The sequence below is a fragment of the Spea bombifrons genome, chromosome 8, assembly GCF_027358695.1.
Source record: "Spea bombifrons isolate aSpeBom1 chromosome 8, aSpeBom1.2.pri, whole genome shotgun sequence".
Lineage (NCBI taxonomy): Eukaryota > Metazoa > Chordata > Amphibia > Anura > Pelobatidae > Spea > Spea bombifrons.
This window is the reverse complement of record NC_071094.1, coordinates 21910537-21929971: the sequence shown is the minus strand read 5'-3', so window position 1 is coordinate 21929971 and position 19435 is coordinate 21910537. Positions and strand designations below refer to the sequence as shown.

The 19435-nt window shown below is 38.1% G+C and overlaps 1 protein-coding gene and 1 long non-coding RNA gene across 3 annotated transcripts in view; one reads left to right on the top strand and one right to left on the bottom strand.

Annotated features, from left to right (window-relative positions):
* Positions 1-19057, top strand: part of LOC128502901 (TSC22 domain family protein 3-like) — a 28853-nt gene extending 9796 nt beyond the window's left edge. Inside the window, exons 1-3 of one of the 2 annotated variants that reach the window (XM_053472851.1) lie at positions 15289-15577; positions 16451-16502; positions 17794-19057. In XM_053472851.1, coding sequence (XP_053328826.1) covers positions 15456-15577; positions 16451-16502; positions 17794-18042 — 423 coding nt within the window. In that variant the 5' untranslated portion in view covers positions 15289-15455 and the 3' untranslated portion in view covers positions 18043-19057. Of the gene's footprint in view, positions 1-15288; positions 15578-16450; positions 16503-17793 lie in introns of those variants that run through there. The other variant, XM_053472849.1, reaches the window with a different exon arrangement.
* On the bottom strand, positions 3372-5153 carry LOC128502902 (uncharacterized). The gene is made up of 3 exons (XR_008355180.1): positions 4987-5153; positions 3613-3698; positions 3372-3473 (listed from the first exon to the last, which is right to left on the bottom strand). It is a non-coding gene; the product is annotated as an uncharacterized LOC128502902 (long non-coding RNA).
* Positions 19058-19435: the final 378 nt, after the last annotated feature.

The window sequence follows — 19435 nt, the reverse complement described above, 5'->3', positions numbered from 1 at the left end:
TGTTGCCTCTATGCTTTACAGTAGCATTTCACCCCTTAAATGGTGAACTCTCACTTGCACAGGAAAAGAACATGGGTTTCTGCCACAACACTTGATCCATTTCTATTAGGCCTGGACTTGCCATCTGGTGGCGCATACTTATATGTCACATAATGTGTGGCTGCGATCAATTAGTCATAGGCCATACATACCTCAATGCTTGTATATATTTAATATCTTTAATATGGCATCAAAAGGGTTATATTTTCCATATAATACATAACTATTATTACATTCTCAAGACTTCTCTGCAAGTGTTGGGTGTTTGTTTCAGCTTTATATGGTGGATTAAAATTCTATAATGTATATTTCACATTTATTCATTTAACTTCCAATTGTTTTCTCATTGAATCACTAAAGTTAAGTTGCTTCTTATTGCTTTCAGGTTTTTTCACTGATCGTGGTCTCGATTCTACAACTGCAAAATTCTTTTAAACATGTAGTTGAATTGCAAGCCACTCATTTAACACATTACAAACCACACATTTAACCACATTTAGTACCATTAAAATGGAGAAGGCTCATTGAATCAGTCATGAGCCCAGTCTGATCGTGTTTTGCTCAGTAATGTATTTAGGGAAAAACGGAGCTTTAATTTTTTCCCTTTTATCGCGTATAAGCGCACCTTCTTCAAATAAGAATTTACCACTTTATGTATTTATCGGGAAAATGTATTTCCCCTTGGGTCGGCAACTTTAAAAATAAGCTTTGTTAAACTTAGTACATTTTGTTCATGTAAAAGAGAAACTCAGTAGACATTTCTTTCAATAGTCAAGGGAATTCCTTTTGAAGTGGGTATATCTGTAAACAAGACTTTAATATGGGGAGAGTGGGTGTCAGATTCCATCTCCCACATGCCTGAGAATGTACTCAAGATAATTATACCAATGAAAAACAGTATGTGTCATAACAATGCAACAGCATAACAAGGGGTGTTTGGAATCTAATTATATATGAACTATGCTGTTTTTACAATTATTGTGTAATTGATAAAATACAAAAAAAATAGAAAATATTGTAATTGCTTCAAGCCTGCGGATTGACAAGAGGGGGAAATAAGCTTATTTTTTTTATTAACTGTGCAAAACAAACCGTGTAGGGTTTTGTAGTTTGAAATTGTCATTGGAGTTATGTTTCAAAGTTGTTTTTCCAGTTTGAATTTTACTTATCTAGTAAAGGGAACACTATCCTTTAAAAAGGACTAAATTAATGATACATCCATATATTTCATAGCAACACTGCTGCAACCAAAATGGAGCCTGCTAATGTTTTAAATTTACTTTACATATGTGATTGTGGCATTGTTTTCAACTTCTTTCCATAGATGTAAAGTTTGTAAGCACCGTTGAAGAGTTGTATGCTTACAAGATGCAGATCAAAATTCTTACACTTTAGTACACTAAATGAACTGTCCCTAACATTATTATATGTAATGGGTACCTTTATATATTGGTATTGTATGATTAATAAAATGACCATAATATGACTAACATTTCTCCAACTCAAGTTTTTGGTTGAAAGCTAAGTACATACTTGAAAGGAAGAAAGTCGAGCAGAGGAGGCCTTGTCCCACATCCCACTCTAAAAATAATTAAAGTTATTAGAATACAGACACACTCTGAATTAATTCATTTAAGGACAGAGAGACATCTCTAGATGACAAGCAGATGCAAAACTTCCCACTGGAAATTGGAACATTTCTTTTTAGCAACTCAGTGACAGGAAGATATAATGCATGAAATATATAGTAATAAATAAACTAGGCATCTCTTCAAATGCCACGGCAGATTATAAATAGACCTAATTCGCTGAGTCTATGCCCCCTGCTGCACTTCAAAGGTTAACATGCCATTGAGGGACACAATCCTTGCCAGAATATTAGAAGGGGGTCCTCAGTTGACTTTTAGCTGACACAAAATAGAAATATATGCAAAAATACAGCAGGATACAGTGATATACGCAGAATATAGTTCCCAGCAAAACGCTTAGGAATTCCTTATTTGATGGGGCCGTTTTGCCTTTCTGTTAAATTGAGCTGGCCCAATGTAGCTGGGATCTTGGGCTGGCCCAACAAACTGTGAAATGTATGTTAAAGCACAAACCTCTATTGCAGCTCCCATATCGCCACATTGCAACATCTTGAAACTTATTGCCACATGGTCGCTGGGTAAAGGAGGCCATGGTCCCTCCCTGGCACTGTCCTAGCCCTCCAACAAAACGTCTCAATTTGGATACCTGTAATGATGGACAGTGTATGAGAAACCAGTAGGTATAATGTGGTGTGGGAGTAATTCCATACCTGGGAACTTGCTAAATGAGCTGACCCTGAGACTCCTTAAATTAATACACTTTAATTTCCCATGATGTAGATACCTCTCCTCATAGAAACCTGGACTTGTCCATATTAGCATAAGTTTATTTTCTTTTCTTGCTGTAGTATCTATACTGGCAGTCTTTTATCCTTTTTTGCTCACCATAAGCACACAGAATAAGTGGCTATATGCCGTTCTCAGTATTATTAGCATTAACCAGAATAGTTAAAAAGATCAAAACAGGTGTAGGTGGAACGATCAAGTCCACACTTTTTTATTCTAAGCTGTGTCTGAAGCAGCATGTATATGCAGATGAGTGAGCACATGTAATATTGTATTAAAGAATCAAAAAGTCACATACCTTGTGTGCCTATATTGGCATAAGCGTATTTTATTTTACATAAAACATGACATTTAAATGGAAAGTACCGTATTTGCTCGATTATAAGACGATTATAAGAAAAATACCCCTCGTCTTATAATCGGGGTTGTTTTATAATCAGACCTCAAATAGGTCTGACTATGAGACGACTAAGATCCAGATCCCCCACAGGTGCAGGGGACCTGGATCCTCCCGTCTCCCCCCACCTCGCCCCACTTAACGGTGCTTCTGAGTCCCGTGTGTAGCCGGGGCAGCGTGTAGATGTCTATGCGATTCGCGTAGACAACTTACGCTGCAGCCGGAAGGAGGTGTGGCTAGCAGCGGGGGTTGTCTGCGTCCATCGCGCAGACCTTCCCCGGCTGTCAGAGATCAGAGTTCCCGGTGCGGCAACCATAAAATTGTCCAGGTGCTCCTTAGTACTCATGTTATAGCAGTGTTGTTCCCTTACCACTGATAGGGTATGGGGTGGACAAAAACTCAGCACCAGCTGGGACACAAGGGCACACACAGCCATTGTGGAATGGTTTGGCATGGTATGCTACCCCTTTTGTACTGTAGTAAAAAGCCAGTCCTGGGTGAGAATTGTATGGGAAGCAAAAGAAGCACACAGTGCAAAAAGATAAGACAGAATGAGACACTCATTAATATGAATTTATTTTTGTGCTTTCATTTCCTGCTACTAGTGACATTTCCTTTATTTCAAGGTCACACAGCCATTTTGACCTCTAGCAGTCACCAATCTGCAGTAATAAACACTCAGAGTTATTATCAGTAAATCACTCTCTGCAAACCCCAGCAGCTGCTGAGGTCTTTATCACCCATAGCAGAGTGTCTTGGCAGACACCCATGAATTGTATCAAACATTATATAACTATTCACCTGCAACTGGAAGCCATTACACTCATCACATTGTAGAATGTCCCTTTCTGGTTCTCTGACTGACAGGCCATCTTCTCATAGTAACTCTGAAACAGTTAGAAAGACCCAGTTTATATAACATAATTCAAAACAGTCATCAACGTGCCCAGATCTGCACTATTGTGCTGTTGTAGCCATACAATGTTTTGGCTGCATTATGAAATTATTCAATGCTATCAGAAAAGCACACATACAGAGAGCCTGTTGAATTATTAGGAATGGCTAATAATGTAGAAGTTTCTCTCGTGAATAGTATTAATTAAACATTTAAATTTTATTCGTTCATATATTATCTGTATAAAAATATTTCATTGATTATATCTTTACATGCATACGCATACAGAGCATTGCAAGGTGTCACGGGAGTGATGCAATTGATTTTATAGCTCCTTGGGACAGTCAGGGGAGATCAGAGAACCACCACCATGATCCCCACTGCCCACAAAAATGGGACAGTGTCTGAAAATTGGGTCTCTCCGGTGGTAAACAAGGCACCAAAAATCTTACCGTACACTCCATAGTACAATGCATATATGTAATGTGTATATAACTACCGTTCAAAAGTTTGAGGTCACTTAGCTATTTTCAAGGAAAGGAGCCATCTATCACTGCAATCAGCTGTCAACTGTTTAGAGCTTATGGCAATGCCGTCCTGGCAACTTGCCCAGCCTTCCCATAACACAACTATCTATATAAACAAAAGGCAGCCTTTATAGAGAGGGGTGAGAATATACAAATTACAAACATTTAAAAAAAAGTATGCAATGTTACACAAGAACATAATACATTGAATACAAAAAATAAGTAAAAAAGGAGCTAGACTGTGGATATAACAATGTTTTGATGATACATTTGACTTTGCTTTCACTTTAAGAACCTGTTTCTTCTATAGATTGTAAGCTCCAGGAAACAGTGCTCTTCTCACAATCTGTATGTGTCCTGTATTTGTATGTGTATATATTTAGATGTGCTATTATACGATTCGCAATGTCAAGTTCTTGAGCAACTGTTTGCACTGTATAAGTAAAATATAATATGACATTATCCTTTATTATTTAGGTGGACATTGACTTGCTGACACCTGCAATTTTAATATTGCCTCTAAAACTATAACTCTATAACAGAAAGCACATTTTGCATTTTATTAAAAAAATTGCTTTTGAAAAAATGTACAGGTATATACAAGTACATAATAAATCAAATTCATTAGCGACATTGACCTACTTGTACTAGAATGTCCAAGCTGGTATAAATTAACTTGCTGACAACGCAATTTTAATAGGTCAACCCTAAATCACCCCATTTCCTATTTACATAATAGATATTGAGCCCTACCTATATACACACCCCTCACATTCTCACAAAAGTCTTATTGTTTAGCCAATTCCAAAACATCTCTTCTTCATAGCCAGCCATGAGATAGCAAACAAATGGGACTTTCTACTGCGATTTTTTAAACCGGACCTGTATGATTCTGTATCTCTGTGCCTCTGTTTATTTGCGTTGTCTTCACACTGTACAAAGGCCCATGGGGAGGAGGGGAGTGCTTTGGACAAGGGTTGTTCTTGTCTGGGGCGTAATTGGGATGCCAGACATTAAGAACTGGGAGTTCTGCCAAGGGCTTTATCAAAGGAAGCAGATCGGCCGACAGCTGGAGATGGGAGCTTGCCAGCTGCCTCTCTTTCTCTCTGACTCTTATTTTTTAAATATTTTCTTTCTTTTCTTTTGTTCATTCACTTTATACATACTATCCATATTCTTTTTCTTTTGCATGCCCTGCTTTCATATAATCAATTCTCTCCCTAGACACAATACTCATTTTTCGGTGTCCCTATTTTGCTGTCCCTCTCTGTTTTTTTTTGTTCACAGTACATAAATAACCTCATTTTGCTGGTGTTACTCCTTTGGATCAAAAGCAAATTCTTAATAACTACATCCTCTAAGTGTATTGTCCCCTGGTAATAAAAGTGTTAGTGATATTAGTTTTTAGGACAGATTTGTCTGTAATGAAGTAACTTTATATCTGCCAAAGGTGACGTAAGAATAAATTACATTCATTTTTATCATTTGTTGTCTTATTTTTAACACCTGCGAATAAAATGGTTTTACATTGAGTCACATGTGTGTGCAGCTGCGTATAATGTATATAAATACAGTAGGCAAGATGACTTGGTTAGTCGTGGGTCATCGCACGAGTTGCTTTCTACAACAGAAGTAAAATTTACAGACTATGGAGCTGTGGCGTTAACACAACTTCCTGTTTCCTCTAATAATGAATGTTGATTATGTAAGTGTATATAACTGGGCAAAAACATGTAGAATGAAAATGTCAGGACAACTATACAAATATTTCAACACTTATTTTTATCATGTAGGAAAAGAGAACAATTAATTGACTGATATGATTTGCACTACAAAAGTCCTGTGTGCCTTGCTAAACACAGCAATTTTTCATTTAGGGAACTTTTTGCCCTAAATTTATTTATTTTTTAACTTGCATTGGACTATATAAGGCAGGGGTGTCCAAGTTTTTTCTGCAGTGGGCCACTTCATCAGAATTGTACACGGGCGAGGGCCGCACTCATTTTTCACTGAGAGAAAATATGGCCTTTAATAAGATATGCAGATTCAAATAAAGTAAATGACACAAAACCTTTACTTTTCCTCTCACTGATTTCTGGGCCTACAAATTCAGGATTCTGGATAAGTAGAAATAAAATAGTTCTATTTATTTTAGGGATGCACTAAAATGAAAATTCTGGACCAAAACTGAAAATTCAGGGTTCACTTAGCCGAAACTGAAAGTGACCCCCCACACACTTTTAATAAAAGTAAGTTACACACCAAAATTGTACAAAAAAATTATATGTTATGATTGTTAACAGCAATCTCAGGCATACCCAGATTCCAGCATGTACTGGTTGGCTGGGCATTGTATTTTTTGTCCACACTTTTATTAAAAGTAACACACCACAATTGGACAAAAAAAATTAACAATATAACTTGGCATGATAGCAGTGTGATTGCTAACAGCAAACACACTCTTTTTATACCCAGGCAACCAGTGAATGCTGGAACCTAGGCATGATGGGACTGTGATTGCTGTTAGTAATCACACTCCTATCATCCCAGGTCAGCCAATACATGCTGGTACAGGGTGGGTGTAAGTGCAGACCCCATACTGCTGGCAGCATCAATGCACAAGGGGGGCAGCTAGCCAGGTTTCAGCATGTACTGGCTGACTTGGCATGATAGGAGTGTGATTGCTAACAGCAATCACAGTCCCATCATGCCTAGGTTCCAGCACTTACACATCCATGCTATCACACACACACAAATTCATTGATTCACAGACTCAATCAGACATACTCATTCACACAACCTACCCCACCTCCTTACCTGCTCTACAGCTCTCGATGCCGCTCACAGACTTCAGCAGGGGGCGCGGCCTCCCTCGTTCTCCCCACAGAGGAAGCAGGACTGGAGCAGAGAATAGACCTTCCCACAAGTAAGCAGCAGGGCTCTTGTGATCCTGGCTGCTGATCTCACGTGGCCGCACCTCGAGGTTCCGCGGGCCGCATGTTGGACGCCCCTGATATAAGGCAAAAGTAATAGAAAAATAGAAAGTACTTTGTTTCCAGATTCACATATAATTAGGGGAAGTGAATTGCAGAAGACTTCACATTGGTGTACTTCTTCAAACATTTCCAGGGTGCACTTTTCTAGGCACTAGGTGTGGTTAGGGAGCATTTACCAAGACTGCCTATGTTACTGTGACTTACTGATAGCTATTGATGTATGCATTTAAAATTAGAATGTTGCATTTGTTATGCACAATTTAATTTATAATTATTTTATGGTTTCTATGCACATTTTCGAAACAATTAAGGCTGTTAGAACAACTGTGGTACACTTATACCCAGGCATCTTTGACAATGGTCGTCTGGGCCTTAGACTTCCCTTAGGAGTCCACAGCAGCTGTCCTTTGGGACCCAGGTTAGAGATCCGGACATATAGAAACCATGGGGGGGAAAATGAATTTTCCCCGTTTTTTTCCAGAGAAAATGTGGAAATTTTTGAAAACATAAAAAAGTGCAGAGTGGAGTAGCTTTTTACAAATGAAAACTAATTTTGTAACACTGGGAACATGAAATATAGTGTATATAAACATATTATGCTTGAAATAAAAGTACAACTTATTCAGTAAATATTTGCTTTAAAACATTTCAACTATACATGAGGATGTTGGTCTTGCTATTTTACTGAGAGGAAGAAAAGAAAATACAATTTACTGGCCAGACTCAGACTATGGATAAACATTACACTGTGATGGGGGAGAACATTAATCGGAATCATTTAGATAAAGGTTCAAATGCCTTCCCTAAATTGTTACCACAAAAGTTGGAAGCATAGCATTGTCCAAAATGTCTCGGAATGCTGAAGGGGACATACCAAGACATGTTAGACATTGCTGTGCTTCCAACTTTGTGGCAACAGTTTGAGGAAGGCCCTTTCCTGTTCCAGCATGGCCATGACCCAGTGCACAAAGCAAGGTCCATAAAAACATGGTTGGATAGGTTTGGTGTGGAAAAACCTGACTGACCTCGACCACATCAAACGAACTGGAACTGGGATGAACTGAAATGGAAATTAATAGGCAGGCCTTCTCATCCACAATCAAATGCTCTACTGGATGAATGGGCAAAAATTCCCACAGAAACACTCTAAAATCTTGCGGAAAGCCTATGTATTTATGTCGTAATAGTCAGGTGTCCCATTACTTTAGTCCATGTGGTGTAGCTTAATACCATGGCATAAATATATTATTACATTTGAACAGTGTTGTGTGCACTGCACCTTTCACCACACCAGCTGCCCCTTCCCTCCAGTTGTCTCAACCAGAAATATAAAAAAGTATATTAAATCAATTTAGGATATGCGCATCAAGTGTTAAAAATGAAAAAGGTGACACCTTAAAAATTCCAAGCATAAAACATATATATGTATATATTTAAAATATTAAAAATAGAAAACACAATATACCGTATTTGCTCGATTATAAGACGACCCCCCCAAAAATGTGAATATTAATTTAGAATAAAAAAGAAAAAGCCTAAACATAAGACTACCCTATAACGGAAAAGTTTTACTTGTAAATATTAATTCACATGTAAACTACTTTTTCATATTTAATAAAATCTATGATTGAGAAAAATGTATTTTTTATTTCCTCTTATTTACCAACCTGCCCCCACTTATGCACATCTGCCCCCAGAAATGCCTTATACCCCTATATTCCACTCTGCCTCCCAGATATGACTTATACACCCCTATATACCACTCTGCCTGCCTGATATTCATTTCGACCCCCTATATGCCACTCTACCTCCCTGATATAGCTTTTAACCCCATATATGCCACTCTGCCTCCCTGATATTCATTTTAACCCCTATATGCCACTCTGCCTCCAGAAAGCCTTTATACCCCCATATGCCACTCTTACCCTCCCCCGACTTACCAGTGCTTCCCTAGACTTGTCCCTAGACAGCACTGCGGGGGATCTGGATCTTAGTCTTGTAGAAGATGACCTCGAATATAAGACGATGGTTATTAAACCTTGTCTTACAATCGAGCAAATAAGGTAGTTTAATATAGTCAACAACAAAAAAAATTATAATTAAATGTGGGCAATGGCAATTCACTCTTTGTTGAGCAGTGTACTGCTCATATGTTTCACATGGAAATGAGACCTTCAGGGTAGCTGTGCTCTTCCTTTTCTGGATCCAGTTCCTTAAGATGGATGTGTGTTCAATGAAGGCAGATAAGGGTCAATAAATAACATATATTCACTTTTAAAGTATATAAAAATATTTTTCCAAAATGCGAAAGTGCTCTCATAGAGCTGCAGATTTATTTAACCCCTTAATGACAAAGCCCGTACATGTACGGGCTCAAAATGCATTGTTTTCAATGGGTTTAGGGGCCGCCCATTGTCCTTAAGGGGTTAAGAGTTAAAAGATATCTCAAAGTCTACTCTAACCTACTCTACCCAACTGGGCTTTTTTAAGAAAAAAACAGCTTTGGAAAAAACCTGTTTTTCCATTTTTTTCCGGGCCTTACCATCTCTAACCCTGTTGTTGTATGCATGAACAACATCAGTATACTCCATATTTTGGAAGGTATGTTGGTGTAATCCTTCTGTCAATCAAGTTTGTAACATGTTGCTTTGCAATGAATTACTCAGCCTTTTGACCTTCAAAGGGTTTTAATCTCGTGTTTGAGCACAAACACTAATTTTACACGGCGACTTACATAATAAGAGATAATAGGTTTTTGTCTCCCTCTAAATCAACACAGACACCTTCTAGCAAAGCTTGACATGTCCATGTCTAGACTAATTCACGACAGGTATGTAACTGTGAAACACAAAAATTATCAAAACTTTTTCTACACTATATCTAAATTCTAGTTACCGTGTAAGGTTTATTATGGATTACCTGGAAAAAAGCAAAAAGAATCTAGATAATAAAATAAAAAAATTTAATACGTAGATTTATGATTAATGGCTTTTTAATAGTTAGAAGCAGAAAGCACAATGCACTGTTATTATTGCCAATCACTATGTAAGCAGTCTTTGTTTCTAATATACCTGTCAGAAATCAGCAACCCTTCCAACTTTGGTACTGAATAATGGCAAACATATAACATCATTCATCAGGGCATCACTATACTAACATGTTTTAACCTGGAGAGAGGGCAAAAAGAAATATGATGCAATCTTCCAAATACATTAATGCTTTTAAAATAGGTCAGAGGGAGGAATGGACTACATTTTGAATAGAGAAAGATCTGATAATGAATGTACTTAATTCCAAACAGCAGTTTGACTTTTTGTTGCCAAGATTTCAGGAAAATGTGTGGATCAATACAGGTAAGGGAGTCTAATATTCCAGTCTAGAAGGTGAGCAGTGTGTAATCAATTAATTAGTATAGAAAACGTAAGTGTCATCAAAAAATCACTACTTGCGACGTGATCCCTTTCATTTGTGTAACTATACTGCATGTACTTTACCAACTGTAACCACTAATGTATCAGAGACACCACCAAGCCCATTGAGTCTCAACTCTGAGATATGATGTAATTTCATAATTTAATGTATGTTCATATAGGTTAAACTGGACATATGCAATCGGGTTTTATTGTGGCACAAAGTCATATTCTTTATGAAAGGGAGCCATTATATTTCACTGTCAAGGAATGAGGCTCAATTGAGTTTATTCAGACAGGACATACTGTCAAGGGCGTACCTAGAGTATTGGGCACACGGGGCGGATCCTGTATGTGGCACCCCCCCACACACACACAGGCATAAAAAAAATAATATTTATTTCACAAATATTTAACTGTATAAAACTGGAAAAAAATCTAAATCTGGAAAAATAAATTAATTACATTATTAATTTAAATAAATAACATTTACTGAACTGATATGGTACAGCGTAATTCCCACCGCTATACACTGAGCCAGACGTTGACGGTAGTGAAGCATAACTCCTATTACTATATACTAAGCCAGACATTGACGTGGTATGTCTCTGCCCCTAAAACAGCCTGCCAGTGCCACCACTGCTCCTTTAGTAGCCTGCCTGTGCCAACGCTGCCCCTTTAGCAGCCTAACTGTGCCATTGCTGCCCTGGAAACAGCCTGCCAGTACCAAGTCTGCCCTGAAACAGCCTGCCTGTGCCAAGTCTGCCCTGAAGCAGCCTGCTTGTGCCACTGCTGCCCCTGAAGCAGCCTGCCTGCGCCACCTCTGCCCTTAAAGCAGCCTGCCTGCGCCACCTCTGCCCTTGAAACAGCTTGCCTGTGCCACCTCTGCCCCTGAAACAGCCTGCCTGTGTCAACTTTGCACCTTTAGCAGCCTGCCTATGCTACTTCTGCCTCCTAATCAGCCTGCCTGTGCCACCTCTGCCCCCCAATCTGCCTGTGCCATCTCTGCCGCCCAAAGCAGCCTGCCTGTGCCATTTCTGCCCCTAAACACTAACTTACTCACTACCAACTTTTACTAACATTTATTCACCCACTCACTCACTCACTCACTCACTCACTCACTCACTCACCCATTCACTCTACCGTACCCCCTTACTTCTCTTGCAGATTTCACTGGCCTGGAGGCCGGCTGCACCTCACTGGGGGGGGGGGTGCAGACGTCTATGTAGACACTTTCTTGCTCCCCCTGTGCGGGAAAAGAGTTTCCTCATACAGTGCGTGGGCGGCAGCAGTAAGCTGCAGGCCAGTGTTAAGCGGCCATCGGGCACCCCCTGATGAGTGGTACCTGGGGCGAACCGCCCCCCTTTTGGTACGCTACTGCCATACTGTTCATTTAAAATACAAGACATGTTGCAGCAACTGTCAAGGAATGAAGCATTGTATTTGGTTGCTTTATATTAAGTCATATTGTATGCAACATCACGTAACCAGTTCTGATGTCAGCTTGCATGTATCTTTGGATACCATGTGATGTCAGTGGGCCTATTTTTGCATTAACTCAGTGATGGGAAGTGCGGATCAGTAACTCCAACTGAGGCTTTTTATCAGTACAAGGAATAGTGTTTCTTATGCTAACTGTAAAAGTGTAAAATCCGGCAAAGTAGGTGAGTCTCTCACATTCTAAAATCATTCAACGTAACACATTGATAATGATGTGCCAATACTAAAATGAAAAATTCAAGCGCATTTGAAACATCTCCATGGATGTTACTTGGGGCACTGTGATTGTAACTTCGTCTTCTTGCTTCTGGCATATTTGAAGTTGTGTTTGTTTATGATAGGTTAACAGTTTCAGAGTTTTTGCTGCACCCTCAATTTTTCATGACATGACATAGCCCCTCACTATGTGTGCATGTACACATTAAATGGAGCAGTCGGGTGGATGTAAGGAAATTCCTGGAATGCACCCACAGTGGTAAAGCGAGTTTCCCTTCCTGCTGCTGCTGTTTGCACTCTGTGCTTACTATTTATAACATCTTCACACAGGGAAGAAAATGTTTTTGTCCTCCACTAACAGTCTGATGACCTCTATTTGTTTACATCTAAGGAAGTTCTTGTAAAGTCCTGAATATGTCCACACGATAGCTTAATCCCAGAAAAGAGCCTGTATCAGTTGCATAGTAGGTTTGAAAAAACATAAATCTAATGAGTTCACTTACTTGAGACTAACGGATCCAGATAAAGGCCAAAAAGAAAACCTTTTTAAGCACATGCTAATTTTGGCCAGAAGAGAATTTTTTAGACATATTTCCAGTATACAAATGACAAGAGATTCTTCAAATCAGAGATAGCCAATAGTTTCAGCCAGTCATCATTCATAATGTGTATTGTTGAAAAATCAACAATTAAGCAGAATGCAAATCAAAATATTTGTTTTTATTTATAATGTAGAAATACGCTTTTTTGAAGATTGTGTTCCAAAAAGAAGAGTTCCGTTGTTGCTATATGTAATTCATACTCACATACTGTATGTACATTGTAAAATAGTGCATTGCCAATCTTTACCAGCTGGTGTCAGATAAAGATATAGAAGGCACCTCAACACATGTCTAATTCTTCACAGTTTGTGGTCGATTTCCAATTATAATTACTTTTGAAAAATATATACTTCTCAAACGGTTGCATAATGTCTAGCCTGGTGTTTTATAATGCAGGTGCTATTGTTCAAGCTTCTGGAGCTAAAACAGTGACTCAATTTAGAGAACTTTCCCTCGTTTCACTCTAGATAAGGTTTGCATACTAGAATTTAAATCTTCACTTGTAATTAGATATTTTAGAATATAAGTAAAAACTAATACTACTGTTTCTACTATTACATTTATGAGTAAAAAGCCGTTATCAGATCTAACAGTGGTCCCTCTCTTTGAGGATCTGGTAGAGTCCTGCACTAGGTGGATCTGGTGGGGTCCTGCACACAGTGGATCTGGTTTGGACAGAAAAAAAAATCTAGTTCTTGTATATAAATTATGTTATCCCCGCTGTTGACCCCTCTTTCAGTGTTCCAGTGAGGTTTGCCAAGAAAGCTCTCAGTTATTAAGTATGGACACTTTGCACTTAAATCGGGGGGACTTTACATACTTTAATATGAACCCAACATAAAACACTACAAGAAATGCAGAGGATACTAGACAATTTTTGACAACCGCATATGATAAGCATGTTGAGGAGGACATCTTTCCAATGGTTTCTTAAATGCTTTCAATGTATTAAACTCTACCACTCTACTTGGAAGTTATTCTAGTTGTCCACCACCCTTTCAGAGAAGACTACTTTTTCAGCACAGTAGAAACACAACATTTTACACCAGTGTCAGGGATTTGGTTATATATCGGACACGTAAAGCCTTCAACATGCTAGTAATGAATCCTCAATGGAAAATTTTAAAATAATAATAAAAGCAAGATAAATAGCTTATTTAAATCTTAGACTAGATAATGCTGAGTTCACATTAGAAGGGGACACTCCTTTAAAGTAACTAAAGATACGCGTGAAAACAAAATGTATTGTTTGTTTGGAAAATTACAAACTCTTTGAGTCTGATAATGTTTTGGCTATACCATATCACAAGAGGACACTGTGTTCTTTCAACCCAGTGTAAACATGACATGGTGTTAAGCGTAGCTATAATAGCGGTGACCTGCCAGCAGAGGGCGGCATAAACCATAAAATTATTGAGAGTACAGATGGCAAAGATCTAGGAATCTATAATAATAATAATAATAATAATAATGATAATAATGCCCCAAAGGACACTACACAAAGTTTTTGTGTCTTATTTTCAGACGACAATTAAAGCAGACCTGGTGGTTACAATGCAAATGAATAAACATTTCATAAGTGCAGCTATCTTTTGCATGCTTCTCACCATGCACACCTTTATAGAATGTGTGCAGTGTTCAAAATTATAGCAATTCTCAGTACTGCAGAATTCAAGCAGCGCTGCCTCCACCTTTTCTTCAGGTATGTCTAAATTTGTAGTATAAACAGCACCTGTATTTTGTAAATGTCCTTTTTGGTGATGTAGCTATGTAAACAAATTAATCAATAACATCAATGCAGTAACACGTACACACCCAGAATTTGGGGCATAATTTGAATTTTAACACAGAAAGGCAGAATACACAAATCGATTGATTTACTAAAAGAAATACTCCAATGTATCTACATTATTCTTGGAGCCTCAAAAAATTCCCCTACACGAACACTGAGGGTTTCACTGCCTATTATTACACTTTTCAAGTAATACAGGTGAGGAGGGACATACATGGGGTCACTGGGGATGCTTTGGTGGAATATAACAGGCAAAAAATATTTCATAGCAAGCATGGAATAATGCACTGGCTGAAATCAGATTCAGGTCTATCTAAAAAGCTAATGGAAAAACAAGCATGCAAAACACCCAAAACTTTCCATAACAACCCTGATTCATATTTTGCAATTGCATGTTCCAAACGTAGAGAGTGGCGCAGCAACTGAGGTTGTTTGTTGGCTTTGAGGTTTAGGGAAGGGGGGGGCGATCACGATGTCAACTGATTTTGCATATCAGGGGTGACACCATATGATGTCAGCAGAAACTATTTAAAGAGGTGGAGCTCAGAAATAGCAGTCAGTCTGTGGCGAATTGCATCAGCAGCTGCACGAACCTTAGCGAAGCAAAGCAGTTCCACACAAACACCGAAGCATCCACTGTAGGATTTATATCACCTAAAAGGATATTTTCTTTCCGTGGAATTAAAAAAAAAACTCTCCAGCAAACATGAGCACAGAGATGTACAAAGTTCCAATGGAGGTAGCTGTGTATGAGCTGCACAATTTTTCTATTTCATTTTTCTCTTCCCTTCTGGGAGCAGACGTCGTGTCTGTTAAGCTGGATAACAGGTACATATTTTAGAATATTTTATTTTTTATTATTTTTAATTTATTCTTTACGATGTATACACAAGCATAGTTCACAAAGCGTTGAGTTTATGTGCCATAAAAATAATATGCAAGTATAGATGTTGCATCTGTTTAAAATAATTGATTATTTCTAGGACAGCAGTTACACCTGCATAGTCAGCTCATTGTGGACCAAATCCATTCCTTGACATAATAGGTTTTGTGTAACATATAACAGCAGAATAACCAATTTAAGACACTTGCAAATGTCTGTGATAAATGAAGCCTTACATTTTTATTAATTTTCATCTTTACCTTATCTTAGGAAAAAAAAAATATATATATATATATATATATGTGCATTTTATATGCTGTAGGCATGTGCAATGTTTTTTTGTTTATTGTGTCACTATATACAAGTATAATTTTATGGATTTTTGATATGTCTGTGTTTAAAGTTGAAATGGTTATTTAAATAACAAAGTTATGCTATATACATTGTATTTGTTTAAATCCATTTGGGTGATATAGCGCGGCTTCAGAGCTTGTTCAGGGTGATGTTTCCTGGTCGGTTTGAGCAGGATAATCCTGGTTTGTGCTGGAACAGCCTGGTCTGCTTCCTCCTCCTTGTTTGTTACAGAATTGTAGGCGACTGTTGCTTTGTCTGTGCTGCTAAGACAGTATAACCCCCCCTCCCTTCCCCTCAGGGCACTATACATGCAACAGTCATACCCAGGTTGCATTTCAAAGACGGTTACTATATTAAGTAATACAAATAATAAATGAGACTCGCTCCATCAAAACAATGGTAATGTTTTTATAACCTAGTGAAATTATTGTTGATTTTAACGAAAACTTGTTCTCTTTTTGCAGTGCATCGGGTGCCAGTGTGGTTGCGATAGATAACAAAATTGAGCAAGCCATGGTGAGTATCGCCACTTACACCCATATAGATAACCCGCTTGGTAGATCTAGTATAACGATTATTGTCGTATTAGCCCAAGAGAACCGAGAGTCCTTAGTCAATGTTGATACCTTTTATTGGGCCAACACAGCAAAAGATCTAAAGTCACATAAGCTTCCTGGACCTCAGAGGCCTCTACCTTGGTAGATAATAACATATCTGCTTTTTCTGCAACAGCAGAAACATGCAGAAAATAACTGCTGTTAATAATAGTAAAATCAAAGGCTAATGTTTCTGGATTAATGAGCGCTATAATTTATAAATATTAAATACAATTGTTTACATGAATATTGCAAGGAAAATGAGAAAAAACAACCAGGTCAAACGGTATTAAATGAACTACATCCATAGGAACGTGGCAAGGTCTTTGTATAAGAATACAGGCAGTGCACAAACAACCCATAGACTGCATAGCATGTGTGCAGACTGGGGTCTTGGTCCCTCCCCTTTCCTTATGGATGTATCCTGTGGCTGGCCTGTTGTTGCTGAGCAGATTTCCCCGTCGAAACACTGAGACCTCATTGGATGAAAAGGGACTGCAGTATAAACTGCAGAGTGCCATGCTAAGGATGAGGGAACCCCATTCCATCAGATGAAAATTTGCTTTGTATCAAACAATAGCATGGTTTGTAGCCAACCCCTGTACTTGCATTAAAAACTTAATACATATTTCCACATGCATTAAAATTATTGGCAAGTGGTAATTCCAAAAAACAACCCACTGGAGACGAATTCCATTGAATGGGTTTAATGTACAAGTGTCTGATTACTCAGGCAGGTCAGTGTTACACAGTAGAAACAGTTTCATTATGAATTAATTTAAACCTTATGAGATTTTAATTTTTGGAATAATTTTTTTATACAATGTTTTTAAAAACACATTTAACTGAGAAAAACTAAGAATATACATGATGAAGAGTACTGAGCTGTATCGGAGGTGCCTTGTCATTCTTGATGGAATATATTCTTGATTAGAATATATTACACAGTGCACCTGTAGCAAAGACATGAATGCATTTGATGTGATGTTATTGTTCAAGACAGTGAATGGCTGGTAAACAAAATAAATTGCACTGCGAGATGTCCAGAGGTTTTCTTGTTTTTAGAAAGCTAAAGTCAACAGCAAACTCTTCATGTTTTACAATTGTATTAATGTTTGGTACTCAGTATTCCTTCTTAAAGTAATTGGTTGAATTGTGAAGATAACTTAAAGTCTGCCTTTCTTCTGATGTATGTCCTATGTCTTTTGCAGGATCTGGTTAAAAACCATCTTATGTATGCTGTACGTGAAGAGGTAGAGGTCCTCAAAGAACAGATTAAGGAACTGGTAGAGAAGAATTCTCAGCTTGAAAAAGAGAATTGTCTACTCAAGAACTTGGCCAGCCCAGAACAGATGAAGAAGTTCCAAAGCAAACTGCCTTCTGATGAAACAACAGGAATGTCAAATCGGGATTTCCTACATACATCATCCCAACCACGCTCAGCCGGCTCTGCAGTTTAAGTGGCTCTGTCTTTGGAGTGGGCAGAGCCACTGAACTTTCCTACTTGCCTCCTTTGATCAATGAGAAAAAAATGTAATTTTTTTCCCCCCTCTTTAAAGTGTCATTATGGCCTGGAGGGTCATTGACTAGCCTAAACTGGCACTAAGCACTGTATCAGGGCTAGCGTGGGTCTTCTCAGAAGTCTTTTCTTAAACAGAAAAGTAAGAGAAGCCATTCTTGAACTCGTTAAGAGTTCTAGCCAGAGAGAGCTTGTTCATTATGGAACTGGCCTTTCCTGGTGCAAGGCTTTCTATGTGAAGCCAAGATGATAGCGTCAGATTCTGAAGAAGACCACGGAGTGCTTTAGCCAGAGTTCATCAGCCATGGAATACTAAGTCAATACAAGGGTCTCTGTGGACCAACATGGACTGTTCCACTGTTGAAAGCGGAGAGACGTGACCTTCAAAACAAGGGACTGGTGAAGAACAGTTGCTCTGTTCTTGGTTGCGTTACAAAGCATGGCTTGATCAGGGCTTTGAAATGGAGATCTGACAATTGCTTTCCTGAGTAATGATGGGTGGTAGAATTTTAAAACCCCCATACGTGTGAGGACTTTATAGTATAGGTTTATACAGTTATTAATTATGTTGATTAAGCAGTTACCAAGAAGTTATTTTGAAGACTTGCTTGTCAACATGGACAATATTTTCTTCTGTATTCATTTCTGTGTTTTTATACATGTCTAGTTTAGAATGTATCTCTTTGTCTTTCTGGTTTTCATCTGTCTCCATGCCAGAGCACAATGGCTGACAATTGGCCTCTTGATAAACTCACACAAGACACTTTAAACTCCGGGAAAACTAATAGACTTTGGACTTTGCTGCAATATTAATGACTTTAGGACTAAGGTTCCAAATGATTACCTTACAAGGTTCACTGGATTAATATCTCCTGCTGTTTCATTTTAATACCAGAGGGATAACTGCAATGTACATCATTTAACTGAACCTGCAATAAACGATTTTTTACAAAGTATACATGGCATTCCTGGATTTATCTCTTTGTAGCCCCTTACAAGCAAACTTGCTTTTATTAGCTATCAAATTTGAACCTGTATATAGACAATATTCTAACAAAAACAACATTTGTAATCAATGTATCCAGTGCTTATTTCTCTTAAACCCTAAATATTCACATTTAAATACCAGTGTATTGCAAAAACTAATATTTCAATAAGTTTTTTAATGAATTTATAGAAACATTAAATATGTCAGCAGATAACAACCATTTGCCCCATTTAGTCTGCCCATGTCTTTTGTTGAAAAGACTTGGGCTTTAATCAGTCCTTGGTCTTGTCTTAGATTAAAGATAGCTTTATGCCTATCCTATAGGATATCCTATCCTTAGCTTCTA